This window comes from Hippocampus guttulatus, chromosome 11, assembly GCF_054856545.1.
Source record: "Hippocampus guttulatus isolate MCC_2025c chromosome 11, RoL_Hgut_1.0, whole genome shotgun sequence".
In the NCBI taxonomy this organism is placed as follows: domain Eukaryota; kingdom Metazoa; phylum Chordata; class Actinopteri; order Syngnathiformes; family Syngnathidae; genus Hippocampus; species Hippocampus guttulatus.
The window spans coordinates 16,793,372-16,808,874 of NC_141271.1; the positions used below are offsets into that span (position 1 = coordinate 16,793,372).

At 42.8% G+C, this 15,503-nt stretch overlaps 1 protein-coding gene and 2 long non-coding RNA genes across 4 annotated transcripts in view; 2 read left to right on the plus strand and 1 right to left on the minus strand.

Moving 5' to 3' along the window:
• Positions 1-8,685, plus strand: part of pde11a (phosphodiesterase 11a) — a 29,202-nt gene extending 20,517 nt beyond the window's left edge. Inside the window, exons 14-20 of the mRNA XM_086124078.1 lie at positions 540-630; positions 1,720-1,820; positions 2,003-2,080; positions 2,172-2,235; positions 2,319-2,393; positions 3,022-3,105; positions 6,477-8,685. Coding sequence (XP_085980204.1) covers positions 540-630; positions 1,720-1,820; positions 2,003-2,080; positions 2,172-2,235; positions 2,319-2,393; positions 3,022-3,105; positions 6,477-6,704 — 721 coding nt within the window. The 3' untranslated portion in view covers positions 6,705-8,685. The remainder of the gene's footprint in view (positions 1-539; positions 631-1,719; positions 1,821-2,002; positions 2,081-2,171; positions 2,236-2,318; positions 2,394-3,021; positions 3,106-6,476) is intronic.
• Positions 1,886-5,205, minus strand: LOC147198371 (uncharacterized). Its single transcript, XR_015102302.1, has 3 exons — positions 4,825-5,205; positions 3,543-3,672; positions 1,886-2,024 (listed from the first exon to the last, which is right to left on the minus strand). It is a non-coding gene; the product is annotated as an uncharacterized LOC147198371 (long non-coding RNA).
• An 860-nt stretch (positions 8,686-9,545) lies between the features above and the next one.
• Positions 9,546-12,761, plus strand: LOC147198372 (uncharacterized). 2 transcript variants are annotated; one of them, XR_015102374.1, is made up of 4 exons: positions 9,546-9,599; positions 10,159-10,266; positions 12,116-12,245; positions 12,522-12,761. It is a non-coding gene; the product is annotated as an uncharacterized LOC147198372 (long non-coding RNA). The 2 variants fall into 2 exon arrangements; XR_015102373.1 differs by having other exon boundaries at positions 12,116-12,761.
• The last annotated feature ends 2,742 nt before the right edge of the window (positions 12,762-15,503 follow it).

The window sequence follows — 15,503 nt, forward strand, 5'->3', positions numbered from 1 at the left end:
GCTTCACACAAGCAAAGACACAAAACTTGCAAGGATTTATAAACGCACCAGTTAACGACATTCAGAAGCAAAGCGGAGAAAACAAAAGTTGCCGCCGGTACCTTGACAAGATTCAAACACATTAGCAGAAAACGCTCAGAACACTGAAAAGTAAAGTAAAGATATAAGAGTAGGTTTCTAAAAAGATTTTTTTTTTTTTAAACATGACCCAAATGGCGGGGAAACGCAAAGTTTTCAATCTGGATTTAAAAGCATTTACACTCGGCGCCGACTTCATGATTGTTGGCAACTTATTCCATTCGTGTGCAGCATAGCACCTAAATGCAGCTTCACCGTGTTTACTTTGAACTCCCTGCGTTCTCGTTTTTTAAAAGGGCGTTCCAGTTGGAACGGTTACGGCTGTTATAAATTTGGGCTTTTGTTGTTTTTTAAAATTTTCAAACTCATGTTAAATGGGAATTGGCACACACCTGCCACCATTTTGGACACCGTAAAAGTAATGCTGGCATTTTATGTTGTTTTATTTGTGTGTGTGTCAGGACAGGCTCGGCTCTTGCTCTGCTTTACGGGACCTCCGCTACTCTTGAGCACCACCACTTCAACCACGCTGTCATGATCCTGCAAAGCGAGGTGAGCACGCTCTCTCTCGCTCTCTCATATTCTCCTGTTGTTGTTTTTAAATCTGCTGCAATGCAGCCCTCCAGATGTTCTCAAGTCAATGACTGCAGAATGCTGCATTTGGGTGCAACACAATGAATTGCACATGGTATGGTTTTGACCGTCTCTTAACACCCCGTTAGTAGGCCGCGCTATGGTTTGTTTCGGTCTCGGCGGTGCAAATGCGGCCTCCCGTGTTCTGCGGCAACATTCTGGTTCGAGTTTATAGTTGCGCCTGCCGTTTATTTTCCCAGACTGTTCTCATTTACAACGGAGTCAAGATTTCATGTCGTTTGAGGCAGACGGCAAATATGTGGCCATTGTAATCATCTGTGAAATGAGTAAACAAAACAAAAGCCAAACTCAAACCTTTAAATCAATACAATTACTGGGGTGATAGATTTAGTGGTAATTGGTTTGAGAGAGACATTTTAGCAGGTGACTTGTTTTGTTTTTGGTTATAATTAAAGATGTTTTGCGCGCGCGGCTGAGCAGCAGAGGCTTAGTCGCCTTCATTATCACGCTGCTGACAAAGACGACAAATGTTTCCTTTGAATATCCTAATGGTTTCTCTCGATAACGTCGTTGAACCAGAGCTGTCCTATTAGCATATAAATGAATAGCGTGGCTAATTCAAAAAGAAGACCAGCCTCAGGTTTCTATCTGCTGGTTTGCACCAATCATTCATGACAATATACAATTTTATACATCGCTCCCTCCCATCACGTGGCTTCTTTTGCTCCCGTCGTTCTCACGTTGCTTTATTACAGAATGTGACGAGGGCTTCATATGAATGTATCCGGTTTAAAACTAAACTAATCAAACTAATCAAACTGGATGCAAATTAAAATAGTAATTTACATCCTCTCGATCCGTTTTTTTTTTTCCAATCACTTCTGTCATCTCACAAGTGAGAGCAATTCTTGGGATTTGCCCTTGCATATGGGAAAAGAGAGAGACTTTTTAGATTGTGCAGGTCTACTTCGTGTTGTGTTGAGTGCTCCTCGGTATCCGTTGTGTCTGATTGATCAATTGACTGTGGTTGTGTGGCGTCTTCCACAGGGTCACAACATCTTCTCCAACCTCTCGTCCACCGAGTACAGCAACCTCATGCAGCTGCTCAAGCAGTCGATTCTGGCCACCGATCTCACGCTTTACTTTGAGTATGTGCTACATCGTCATTTTAAAGAACACAATTGGCGGTTGTACAAGGAGAGACCATTATTTATTATATATTACAGTACAGTATACGAACCGAGTCTTCAACCTGTTCTGGTTTAGTTTGGTTCACAACGCCCCCTTGTGGATCTTGTGCGTCTTACACCTGCTACTTCTCCCCATTCAGGAACAGAACCACGTTCTTTGAACTGGTGAACAAAGGGGAGTATAACTGGAACGTGAAAGCCCACAGAGACATGTGCAGGTGAAACGGCATGATTTAGAAACAAAACAAAACAAAACATTTTTTGGGGCTAAAAATTGAAAATAACACAGACCGTCCTTTCCCCCCTGAGATCCATGATGATGACAGCATGTGATCTCGGCGCTGTCACCAAGCCTTGGGAAATATCCCGCAAGGTGAGAGTAATTCAGGCTCGTCTGTTTGATGAAGGGGTCAAAATGTGTTTGTGAAGCGTTTCTCGGTCTTCCCCTCGCTGCAGGTGGCTGAGTTGGTGACCAGCGAGTTCTTTGAGCAGGGCGACAGGGAACGATCGGAGTTGAAGCTCACACCCGCGGTGAGTGGATCAGAACATCTCAGTGGAAAACTGTCACACATTCTCAGCCTGCTCACGCTGGCAGTTTTTTTTTTTTTTTTTACCTGAGGAACCCACAGAAACTCGTTGAAGAATTCTTTCATTTTTTTGTTGTTAGTTTTTGTATTCACTTCCGTCTGAGCTACTGATGCGTTATGAATTCAGCCCCATCCGGACTGTTTGCTTTGAAGGCCAGCCTCTACCGTCAACCTTTTTTTCCCCCCAAAGACGTGAATCGACAGACATTTCTCAACGACCACGACAACAGCATTTTCATGCATGTGCGATTAAGCACAATGGCTAATCAAGCCAGGCCATATTGCCTGTACTTGAATACAGCGAGTCCCCTCACCCTCAGCCAAGCTCTTTATGTTAAACTTGTACAGTTTAAAGCGTGGGTGTCGGAAATAAAATATTAACTTGGGCAGTGAGTCGCAGCAACTATCTCTGAAGCGCAGGCTGCGTGAAGCCTCTTAATAAACACTGCCGAAAGAGGTGGCGGGGAAAATGAGAAATGATTTGTTGCCGTAAAGCGACTCGCACTGTTGCTTCTGCCCACGTGACAATACGGGAACGAAGCGACTCACTCACTCCTCTGTTTGTGTTTCAGGCCATCTTTGACCGAAACAGAAAAGACGAGCTGCCCGGTCTTCAATTGGAGTGGATTGATGGAATTTGTGCGCCGCTCTATGAGGTAAGCTTCTCAAGGCGGCCGCTGCACAAAATTGTTTGTAGCCTAAGTCACACTGGTCGGGGAAATAAAAGTTCGACAAGACCTATCCCTCCGTCAATCCATTTTTAATGTCCTGTTGCGGGTCATGAATGATTTAGGGCGAGAGGTAGGTTACACCCTGGATTGGTTGCCTGCAGGGGCGTTTCTAGAAGCGATTTCTTTTATGATGCATATAACTTTTATGTCAACATTAGTCCAAACCTGAAATGTGCAAAATTCTCAGAAGGCTAAAAGGATACGCTGAAGATAAGAGCGCTTCGTTTTGTTGTCGGCATGTTTGACAGCTGGCCAGTAGGGGGCCCCATTCCCGAATCCCATCTGTCATTGCCGTTTTTACTGTTGGGGGGGGGGGGGGGGGGGGGGGGTTGAACCAATTTGTTAACAAGCCGCATGCTCACCTGACAACTCTGCAGCGATGTCCAGTAGTATGAGTTTTTTGTTTGTTTGTTGGGGGGGGGGGCATCTTGTCGTTGACAGTGCACTACCTGTCATTCCGATGGGCTAATGTCAGCCATTTCATGGGAACTCCTGCACGCGCGCACACAAACACACACACACACACACACACACACAGAAAAGCAGCAGTTTCTAAAAATATTTTTGTAGCCAAGATTTGAACCAAGAATCATCTTGTCTGCATCGATCCTGTCGGCGTAATTGCCAGGTGTCCTAATACATACTTGTATGTCCATTAGGTGTAAATCCTTCACCTGGTTCTTGATCTGCAGCCCCCCCCCCCCACACCGCCCACCCCAATGCAAAGCAATAAAAGTCTCTGCCCACGTCCATTTAGAACCTTCTTCCACGAACACATCCCTCATTGAATAAAAGCCCTCCAAGGTTGAATGCGGCGCAGACGAGCGGATGCTTTGTGCGCATGCAACGGCAAGATAAGAAATCCTTCGTGGCCGACGCTGAATTTTTTTTCACTGACAGTTTGTGTTCACGGAGATGGAGCTGCTGTACAATCTGAGCCTGTGAAATTTGAGCTGACATTTGGCACGAGCGCAAGCTGCTCGGACTTGGATACCGAGAACTGGTTTGGTGAATGGGCGGATCAGAAGTTGGTAGAATGCTGAGAGGGCACAAATGGAAAGAATCTGAATTAAAGCACGTCATGATTTCTTCTCGTATTGAAACATTGTGATGATTTTGAAATTTCAAGCAATAATTGGTCACTCCAAAAACTCCCGATGGCTTCGCTTTGTGTTGTTAGACCTAAAGGAGGAGTTTTCGATATTCTTGTGAGATTTAAATGCCGCCTCACTTTAAATCCCGACTACGAGTACCTGCGCCGAGTTGGATATCAAGAACACCGAATGAATGTTCATACGGCTTTCCGTATCGTTGCGCTTGTCATTTACTGTACTGTAATGTAGCCTTGCAAGTGGGAGCTTTCTCTTTGAGGCTGAGTGCAAAACGGCCTGTGAGAAAATGTGCGTGAGCCAATGACGTCAATGAGCCATGCACCCCCTGCATCCCCCCCCCCCCCCCCCCGCTCCCGCTGCGTGGGCGACAGAAGGCGAAGCGAGACTGAGGCAAGATGAGGCGCGCGCGAAGCCATCGCGGCTGGACAGTACCAATCATGTCCGCCGTGCCATTTATTCAATTAGGGGACACGAGTCAGAACTGATCATGCGCATTGTGTCCAAAGCATCAAAGTAAGACGCGTCGCGGTACCTGCGCGGGGGCGTTCGTTCACCGCCGCGGCGGCAAAGCTGATGTTTGGAGGAGGATGCAGATACGGAGCACACGATCATGCCGCCGCCAATTAGACGAGAGGAGGGAGAACAGAGGCAGAGGCGAGGCAGCGGGGAGGCAATGGTTGGAAGGTCTCTTTCTTGATCTTGTTGATCTCTTTCTCCTGGCGCTGTCTTGATGCTCCATGGAATATTAATCTCCCCCTTATATAACCATCCTGCGCTTCTCCCTCACTCTTCCTATGAGGAATAGTGACACCGCCGCATGGTGGATGTGGACGAGTGAGAAACCCAAGCAGTGGCTCGTGTGTCGGGCATCCAGAGTGACCTTTCAGCCCTCTCCTAATTGCATCACTGTCACATCGCGTCGTTGCTGTCAATCTCCTACAGGGGGAGACAAAGGCAAACAGTTGCCGTGAAGCTACACAAGTGTGTTAACACTAACTGGAAGTCATTGATCACCACCACCAAGCACTTGGTCCTTTGTCTTTTTGTGGCCTACGATTGGTTGCCGATCGACCAGTCCAGGGTACGACTCCAAAAGGCATCCAGGAAAAGCTCCATTTCATAAAGCGTATGGCGGAATGGGTTTCACATCATATACAATTGCCTTTGTGTGTGTGTGAGAGAGCGCGTGCTGGCAATGCACCTCTGCAGGCTTCAAAGGAGGAGGTTTTCATCGGTTGTGTGAGTGGAGTGCATTTCATATGAAGCAGAGTTAATGGATCCAGTCCACTGGGTGCAGCGTCTGGATCGAGATGAATAATGGGTCGAATAATGTGCTGATGTTCTACTTGGTGCCTTGTACACAGCGGAGCGGACATCAACAGAACACAGAAAGGCAGTCCACTCTCCGAAGAATGTAAAAGCAACATTGTGCTGTTTGAATCTCTCCTTTCGCGCACCCTGGAACCTGATGACATGAGAAGATGTCCACTGTAGTGGCCGCTGTCCCTGAAAGGGTTCATCTGACATCTCAGATTTGTGACAAAGTGCTGTGATAGAGTGGCAAAGCTTTTTTTTTTTTTTTGTCGAGGCAGAGTTTGGCACAGTCAATTAATTGTCACGTGCCAGTGATGCGCACAATGCTATTTCTATGACAACAAGGGATCAGCAGCCCCACGCCGCAGAGAAAGGACAGGGAGGGTTGGAGCCAACAGCAAGTCGGGCCTCAAGCTGCTTATTGCCACTCACGTTTGAAGTTTGCTGTCAAACTGAACATAAAACTGAGAAATACATGTCTACTTAACCACAAAAACAAAGAACCCACAAAGCATTGTAGACAAGCTAACTACTAGCATCGGTGTCATGGCGTTATAACCCTCCACACAATGGATTTGAATACAAAGGGTGGAGCAACATATAGACAGCCAAGATGACAATACACAGAGTAGGTCTGGGTGAATTAACGGTTTGACAAAGTCAACCACTGTTACTGGCTGTCATTAAATGAATTGGCTCCAAATAGCCTTTTTTCCCTTGCCTTCTTGGAGAGCAGAGAGGGGAGGGCTGAGCAGGTACGCACGGAGGAGCAGGAGGGAAGGAGCAAGACAAATGAGACCCTGTTCCATTGACTAAATTGATTGGAGTCTATTGTCCTACTTTTGTGACGTCTCTTTTGTGTCTTTGTAGACTCTGGTCAAGTTAAATCCCAAACTGAAGCCCATGCTGGACATGATCCAAGCCAACAGGTCCAAATGGGAGGAGTTGAACAACAAGCGGCAACACGACGAGCACAGTGTTTCTGCTCCGGCGAGCCCCTTGGAGCCCGTCGGCTGCACGGCGTCCAAGACGGGTGGCTCCTCCCCCTGCCGTAGCAGCAGCGCGGACCGTGCGGCGGCCTCGACATCGCTAGGTTAGCGAGCTTTTTATTGAGGTCTCTCTTCGTCTTACGGCCTGCGACTTGTGCGGGGGGGTCCTCAGACCCTCTTGCTCCTCTGAGAAGAGCGGAAAAGCTGCCGGAGGCGTGTCAAGGTTGTCACAGCGGCCGCGGATGCGCTGCGTCAGCATGGCGGACTTCTGTAGTGCGTTCATTGCACGAAGACTGAAGAGCGGGCACCTGCGCGACGGATGTTATTTGTAAATGTGTACATACTGTCGGCTCCTGAAGAGCGCGTTGCGTTCAAGTGCTGTCACAAAACTGTGGATTGTGGCCGTAGAAGGATGATGTGTTGCCGGAGCAGCCCCGCTTGCTCCACTTCCTTCCCTCCTGTGCCTTGTTTGAAACATTCTCCATGAAAAATGCATGGCCTCCTTTGACATGGACATTCTAGAAAATGGCACCCGTGATGGAGTTTTTTTTTTTCTTTTAACAATTATTTTGCCATTTTCCACCACCGTGAGTTGATTTACCATCAAACAGTCAAGATGGTTATGAAAGTCAGACTTTTCACAGCAATGTGGCATTTTACAGTTTGGAATGAAATCCATTTTATATTTCGAGAATATAACACTTGTCACGTGTAACACCCTAAGATGCTACAAGATGGCGCTAAATCCACAGCTCACGGGAGAAGTAGTCAATGGCAGTGAATGAAAAGCGAGAATCGGAAACAAAAATGGCAAATTCAAGAAGGCATATCTTTTCCAACCCAATGTTGGTGTCCCTGCAACCCCAATGTTGTTGTGCAAACTCGAACCCAACAGTCGATAGCGATAATTGGGTTATGCAGTCAATGCATTTTGTTTTATATTGTGGTGGGGGCTTGCTTATCTTACCCAACAGATGGATTCATAATTGAATCCTATGCTGGTAAAATTAAGCCAACTTCTGACTCGGATGCCATTTAACCTGCTCATTTAAAAATACACAGAATTATTTTGATTCCATTTGTTAATGTTTAGATTACTTTTATGACACACTGACCTCTGTTGTTGGTGGGGCGTCGCCCGCGCTCCCTCTACTGAGCAGCGGCCACAGTTCCGATCACATCTGTAGAATGTCTCTAAATTAAATTAACAAAGACGTTTATGATTTATGATGATGACGTATAAAGGCAAAATCAGTGGGGGTTGGGTCCAAATACATCCGGACTGAACTAAATCCAGACCCAATCTTCCCCATTAATGAAAAAATACACATAAAACACACTGATTCTCACGCACACACGCACACACACAAAATGTGCCTTGATGAAGTTGCTGTGTATTCCTGCTCAAGTAAGCCATTTAATCTCACGGACTGATTTTTGCATTTATTTCTCTGACATTTGGCCTTTTTAAACTCCTCACTATTTCTTCTGACTTCTGTCTTTTCACATCCAAGGATGGCTCTGACTGACTCAGCTTTTGTTGTGGTGCTGAAGTACCCAACGGGTCACAAAGACAATCTTTACCCTTAAGTAGTAGTTTACGTTGTTGCCTTATGACTTGTGTTGTTTTGTTTTTTGTTTGTTTTTGAGTGACCTTGTGCACCTTGCCAGGCATGATTCTTAATGTGACATTTTCATTGAAGAACATTTGAGTTGCATGTTTTTAATAACCCGTGTGTTGCATTCCGAGACAACTCTGAGGATGTAGCAAGCGTGGGAGCCTAACGAATACCTCGGGTTTCCGGACGAGCGCATGTCTTCAATTGTATTGCATGAGGTTGTGTTGATCATAAATATCACGGTTCTATTTTTCTATTAATCCCCTTCCCCTAATTGTGTCTGGGGGGGGGGGGGGTTGTTGTTTTTTTTTGGGGTGGCGGGGGGGAGATGTAAGTTACATGATGTAACGTGTTTCTTCTCTTTGTGTTTTTGGACTTATTTAAATGAAAGAATAAGCCCGGGCATGATGACGCTGATGTGCAATGTTTCTGGATTTCTGTACTAAACTTTGAATAAACATGATGCTGCTACATGGCCTGGATTTGACTTCATTGATAATGAGACTGCTCACAGTTTCTCCCAGTAACGTGCTGCCCTCGTGTGGGCAAAATTTGACTTGCTCCCTAAAAACTCAATAAAACGGAAAAGCCCAAAAAAAATAACGCCGTTCAACAGAAATGTTGAATCAGTGATAGCATTATGTGTCCCCAAATTAGATTTTTGACACAGATTTTCTAAAATGACTTTTTTAGGCACATCGGGGTTTATTTATTTTTTGTTTTTAAGTTTGAGCAAAAAAGATTTTACCATGTGTTGTAATTTGCAGCTATGTTATGGTAAAAAAAAATCCACCTGTTGCTGAACGTAACCCTTCATTTATAAATATTAACAATATTAGAGTAGTATTTTATCAAGGAAACCTACTTCACACTACACTTGATCTGATAGTTCAACCAATAGTGCTTTGCTAAGTGTCTTATTTCAATCGGGATTTTTTTTTTTGTGGGACACTGTCGGAGGAGTTATGTATGAGTGGAACAGTTAGCATTACTGTAGTGATGGGATTTTCGGCTCTTTTTGGTGATCCGGTTCATTTGGATCGGTACAGATGTTGCTACAATGCACAATCTACGACTCTCCATTGCTTTGATCAAACGGGGGTAGACGGAAGCTCGGTATTTCCACCAGCTCAGTGGATCGACTGTCCTTGAAATCTGTGGTTCTTCAAGATATGCCCTAATTTAGTGTTTTTGCACGCTTGGCTAATACTGTAAATTAAATTCAGATTGCTTGCCAAACGCCTTTGTGGTTTCCCGGACAGTAGGGGGCGATATGAACTAAAGACATCCGATTCACCAAGAAGAAGAATAAGTACAAGCACAAGAATGGTACCACATCCGGTTCAATGAGCAAGTTTTTCCGCTGTCAACAAGCCCTGTTCTCGGTGAGTAATTTGAACATTTTAAACTGACTTCGCAGTTTAAAATGTTCAAGGCAAATTGGGTCAGAGTTATTACGACACGTTGCTCCTTTAATTTTGTTGTTGTGACTCAACGTAAAAAACAATATCAGCAAAGGGGGCAGTGAGCGAGCACGCCGCCGACAAGTAGACCTCAGCTGTCAATCAAAAAGCAATCGCGAACAGCGTTTGACTTGAATACTATTCTGTGTGTTTTCCGCACCAAAGCTGCTATCAGCAGTGGAAGTGTGATGGCTTCATATCAGGGGGGGGGGGCAGATTTGTTTCAAAACAATTGCCACAAATTAGTTTTTTGTTTTTCGAAAGGAGGTTGCTCATTGTACAGTACTTTAGGTGTGGGGAGAGAGCCGCGAGTGGATAGCTCAAACAGACGCATTGCGAGTGCGGGCAGGTTTGGAAATTGATGGGTTGAAAGTAAAAGTCTGCCACTTTACGAATAATGACTCAAATTCAAAAGAAACAACGTTTTTATGGACTACAGTGTGTGACTTTCCACTTTTGTTTTGTTTTTCTGCCTGACCAGATGAGTCAGATTTGAAGGACATGCGGAAGGGACGCCAACCTGCATTTGGACACGCGTGAGTACTGAGCTGTGTGGTGTGCTTGAAGAGCTGGTGTCTGACAGGTGGAGGTGAGTGCACCCGCCTGTCTGTCTCTCACACAACTTAAACTTCAGCTTCGTGTACTGCACAACAGTGTCAACTCCACATTGACAATCCGAGCATCATCAAGCACTTCTGGAATATGTTTTTAAACCTTGAAGTGGATCAAGTTAGTCAAAAAATGTGTCTATGTATGCATATACATATATATATATAAAATATATAAATACATATGACTAACTTGGCCCACTTCAATGTCATTTAAAAACTTGACCAGAAGAGTGTGTTGTTGTTTTTAGCCGAAAAAAACGACCATGTATAGTAAGGCGTTTTTAGCCGAAAAAAACGACCATGTATAGTAAGGCGTTTTAATCCGAAAAAGAAACACGACCATGTATATATAGTAAGGCGTTTTTAGCCGAAAAAAACCGACCATGCATTGTAAGGCGTTTTCCGACGAAAAAAATGACATGTATACTAAGGCGTTTTAGACAAAAAAAACCGACCATGTATAGTAAGGCGTTTTTAACCGAAAAAAACGACCATGTATAGTAAGGTGTTTTTAGCCGAAAAAAACGACCATGTATAGTAAGGCATTTTTAGCCGAAAAAAACCGACCATGTATATATATATAGTAAGGCGTTTTTAACCGAAAACCCCCCCGACCATGTATAGTAAGCCGTTTTTAGCCAGAAAAAACGACCATGTATAGTAAGGTGTTTTTAGACGAAAAAAAAAACGACCATGTATAGTAAGGCGTTTTTAGCCGAAAAAAATGACCATGTATAGTAAGGTGTTTTTAGCCAAAAAAAACGACCATGTATAGTAAGGCATTTTTAGCCGAAAAAAATGACCATGTATAGTAAGACGTTTTTAGCCGAAAAAAAAACGACCATGTATAGTAAGGCGTTTTTAGCCAGAAAAAACGACCATGTATAGTAAGGCGTAATTAGCCAGAAAAAACGACCATGTATAGTAAGGCGTTTTTAGCCCAAAAAAAACGACCATGTATAGCAAGGCGTTTTTAGCCGAAAAAAACGACCATGTATAGTAAGGCGTTTTAGCCAGAAAAAACGACCATGTATAGTAAGGCATTTTTAGCCGAAAAAAATGACCATGTATAGTAAGACGTTTTTAGCCGGAAAAAAAACGACCATGTATAGTAAGGCGTTTTTAGCCAGAAAAAACGACCATGTATAGTAAGGCGTTTTTAGCCCCAAAAAAAACATGACCATGTATAGTAAGGCGTTTTTAGCCGGAAAAAACGACCATGTATAGTAAGGCGTTTTTAACCGAAATAAAAGACCATGTATAGTAAGGCGTTTTTCGACGAAAAAAACGACCATGTATATAGTAAGGCATTTTTAGCGTCAAAAACGACCATGTATAGTAAGGCATTTTTAGCGTCAAAAACGACCATGTATAGTAAGGCGTTTTTAGCCGAAAAAAAGACCATGTATAGTAAGGCGTTTTTAGCCCAAAAAAAACGACCATGTATAGTAAGGCGTTTTTAGCCGAAAATAACGACCATGTATAGTAAGGCGTTTTTAGCCCCAAAAAAAACACGACCATGTATAGTAAGGCGTTTTTAGCCAGAAAAAACGACCATGTATAGTAAGGCGGAATTAGCCAGAAAAAACGACCATGTATAGTAAGGCGTTTTTAGCCCAAAAAAAACGACCATGTATAGCAAGGCGTTTTTAGCTGAAAAAAACGACCATGTATAGTAAGGCGTTTTAGCCAGAAAAAACGACCATGTATAGTAAGGCATTTTTAGCTGAAAAAAATGACCATGTATAGTAAGGCGTTTTTCGACGAAAAAAACGACCATGTAAAAGTTGAAGTGTTCTTTGTAATCAAGCTTTATTTCTTTTGCAGAGTAGACAATCACAAAAGCAGAGGAAAAAGTTTCAAGTTGGATTGCAGTCTGCTTGTTGCTGGGCAGCGAAGTGGTCAGCTCTTGAGAAGAACGTGGGACAGGTGTGTTGACCTGAGAGGAAAGGCATCCGTGAGTTACACGCAAGTCAATTTCTTGTGCAGACAAAGATGTGTTGGGCATGAAACTTACCAGGGAGATAGACTGTTGGGTCTTTCGAGAGCAGGAAGCTGATCATGTTTACTGCTGCCTGGGGGAGAAAAAAAAAGTCAAAAAAGTAGTCATGATGGTGCATTGAACGAGTGTAAATGTCTCCTACTTTACAGGCTGGCCCAAAGTTTGACTTTAGCACCTTGCGAATAACAGGAAAAAGCGCAAAAAGTGTTGCCTGCCGGTCTGTGCTCGTAGGTGGACTCTGGCGGTGAGCAGGTGACTCCGTCTTGTGGCACGGAGGACCCAAGAACAATCTTCCTTCAACTCTGAAAAATGAAATGAGGCTTGTTGTGTTGCGTGTCTCAGTGACAGACTGAAGCTGCTGTTGTCTTCTTCTCTGATCAAAACAATGTTGTCTTTTCCTCTGATCAAAACAGTGTCTCCCCCTCGTGGATATTCCACGAATTGCATCCAATTAAAAATATTCATTCCGTGTCTTTTGTGCATTTTTTGACTTTTAAATTATCCTGCAGGCCGGTTCCGGCCGTATGTTATACACCCCTAATGAATAGTAAGTTTGTCGTTATAGTACCATACCTATGTCGTTTTTTTCTTGCCAAAAACGCCTTACTATACTATTTCGTTTTTTTCGGCTCAAAAACGCCTTACTATACTAAAAACGACATAGTATAGTAAGGCGTTTTTGAGCCGAAAAAAATGACAGTATAGTAAGGCGTTTTTGAGCCGAAAAAAACGACAGTATAGTAAGGCGTTTTTGGCCCGAAAAAAACGACATAGTAGTAAGGCGTTTTTGAGCCGAAAAAAACGACAGTATAGTAAGGCGTTTTTGAGCCGAAAAAAACGACATAGTATAGTAAGGCGTTTTTGAGCCGAAAAAAACGACATAGTATAGTAAGGCGTTTTTGGCCCGAAAAAAACAGGCAAAAAACGCCTTACTATACTATGTCGTTTTTTTCGGCTCCAAAACGCCTTACTATTCTGTCGTTTTTTTCGGGCCAAAAATGCCTTACTATACTATGTCGTTTTTTTCGGCTCCAAAACGCCTTACTATATATACTATGTCGTTTTTTTCGGCTCAAAAACTCCTTACTATACTATGTCGTTTTTTTCGGCTCAAAAACGCCTTACTATATATACTATGTCATTTTTTTCGGGCCAAAAACGCCTGCCTATACTATGTCGTTTTTTTCGGCTCAAAAACGCCTTACTATACTGTCGTTTTTTTCAGGCCAAAAACGCCTTACTATACTATGTCATTTTTTTCGGCTCAAAAACGCCTTACTATATATACTATGTCATTTTTTTCGGGCCAAAAACGCCTGCCTATACTATGTCTTTTTTTTCGGCTCAAAAACGCCTTACTATACTGTCGATTTTTCAGGCCAAAAACGCCTTACTATACTATGTCGTTTTTTTCGGGCAAAAAACGCCTTACTATATATACTATGTCATTTTTTTCGGCTCAAAAACGCCTATACTATGTTGTTTTTTTCGGCTCAAAAACGGCATACTATACTATGTCATTTTTTTCGGCTCAAAAACGCCTATACTATGTTGTTTTTTTCGGCTCAAAAACGGCATACTATACTATGTCATTTTTTTCGGCTCAAAAACGCCTATACTATGTTGTTTTTTTCGGGCCAAAAACGCCTTACTATACTATGTCGTTTTTTTCGGCTCAACAATGCCTTACTATACTATGTCTTTATTCCGGCTCAAAAACGCCTTACTGTACTATGTCGTTTTTTCGGGCCAAAAACGCCTTACTCTACTATGTCGTTTTTTTCGGCTCAAAAACGCCTTACTATAAATACTGTCGTTTTTTTCGGCTCAAAAACGCCTTACTATACTATGTCGTTTTTTTCGGGCCAAAAACGCCTTACTATACTATGTCGTTTTTTCGGCTCAAAAACGCCTTACTATACTATGTCTTTTTTTCGGACAAAAAACACCTTACTATACTATGTCGTTTTTTTCGTCTCAAAAACGCCTTACTATACTATGTCTTTTTTTCGGACAAAAAACGCCTTACTATATATACTATGTCGTTTTTTTCGGGCCAAAAGTGCCTTACGATACTGTCGTTTTTTCGGGCCAAAAACGCCTTACTATACTACAGTATGTCGTTTTTTTCAGCTCAAAAACGCCTTACTATACTATGTCGTTTTTTTTCAGGCCAAAAACTCCTTACTATACATGGTCGTTTTTTTTGTCTAAAAACGCCTTACTATACATGGTCTTTTTTTCGGTTAAAAATGCCTTACCATACATGGTCGTTTTTTTCGTCGAAACACTGCTTACTATACATGGTCGTTTTATTTCTCTAAAAGCGCCTTACTATACATGGTCATTTTTTTTCGGCTAAAAACGCCTACCCATGGTCGTTTTTTTCGTCGAAAAACGCCTTACTATACATGGTCGTTTTTTTCGGCTAAAAACGCCTTACTATACATGGTCGTTTTATTTCTCTAAAAACGCCTTACTATACATGGTCATTTTTTTCGGCTAAAAACGCCTTACTATACATGGTCGTTTTTTTCGGGTTAAAACGCCTTCCTATACATGGTCGTTTTTTTCTGGTTAAAAACGGCTTACTATACGTGGTCGTTTTTTTCGGTTAAAAACGCCTTACTATACATGGTCGTTTTTTTCGGCTAAAAAATGCCTTACTACACATGGTCGTTATTTTCAGCAAAAAACACCTTACCATACATGGTCGTTTTTTTCGGCCCAAAATGCCTTACCACACATGGTCGTTTTTTTCGCCTTACTATACATGGTCTTTTTTTTCCGGCTAAAAACGCCTTACTATACATGGTCGTTTTTTTCGGTTAAAAACGCCTTACTATACATGGTCGGGTTTTTTTCGGTTAAAAACCCCTTACTATGCATGGTCTTTTTTTTTCGTCGAAAAACGTCTTACTATACATGGTCGTTTTTTTCAGCTAAAAACGCCTTACTATACATGGTCTTTTTTTCGGTTAAAAACGCCTTACTATACATGGTCGTTTTTTTTCGGCTAAAAACGCTTACACTATATACTGTACATGGTCGTTTCTTTTAAAGCCTTATATAAAGCCTTACATATAAAGACTTCCTCGGGAAGACGAGGAAGTGACGCTTACTCGTGTTGCTTTCCATTGTGAGCAGACGCGTTCAATAAACATTTATATTTTAAAGAGATCGTGGTTTCGGTTTTCGAACAAATCGGTTTTC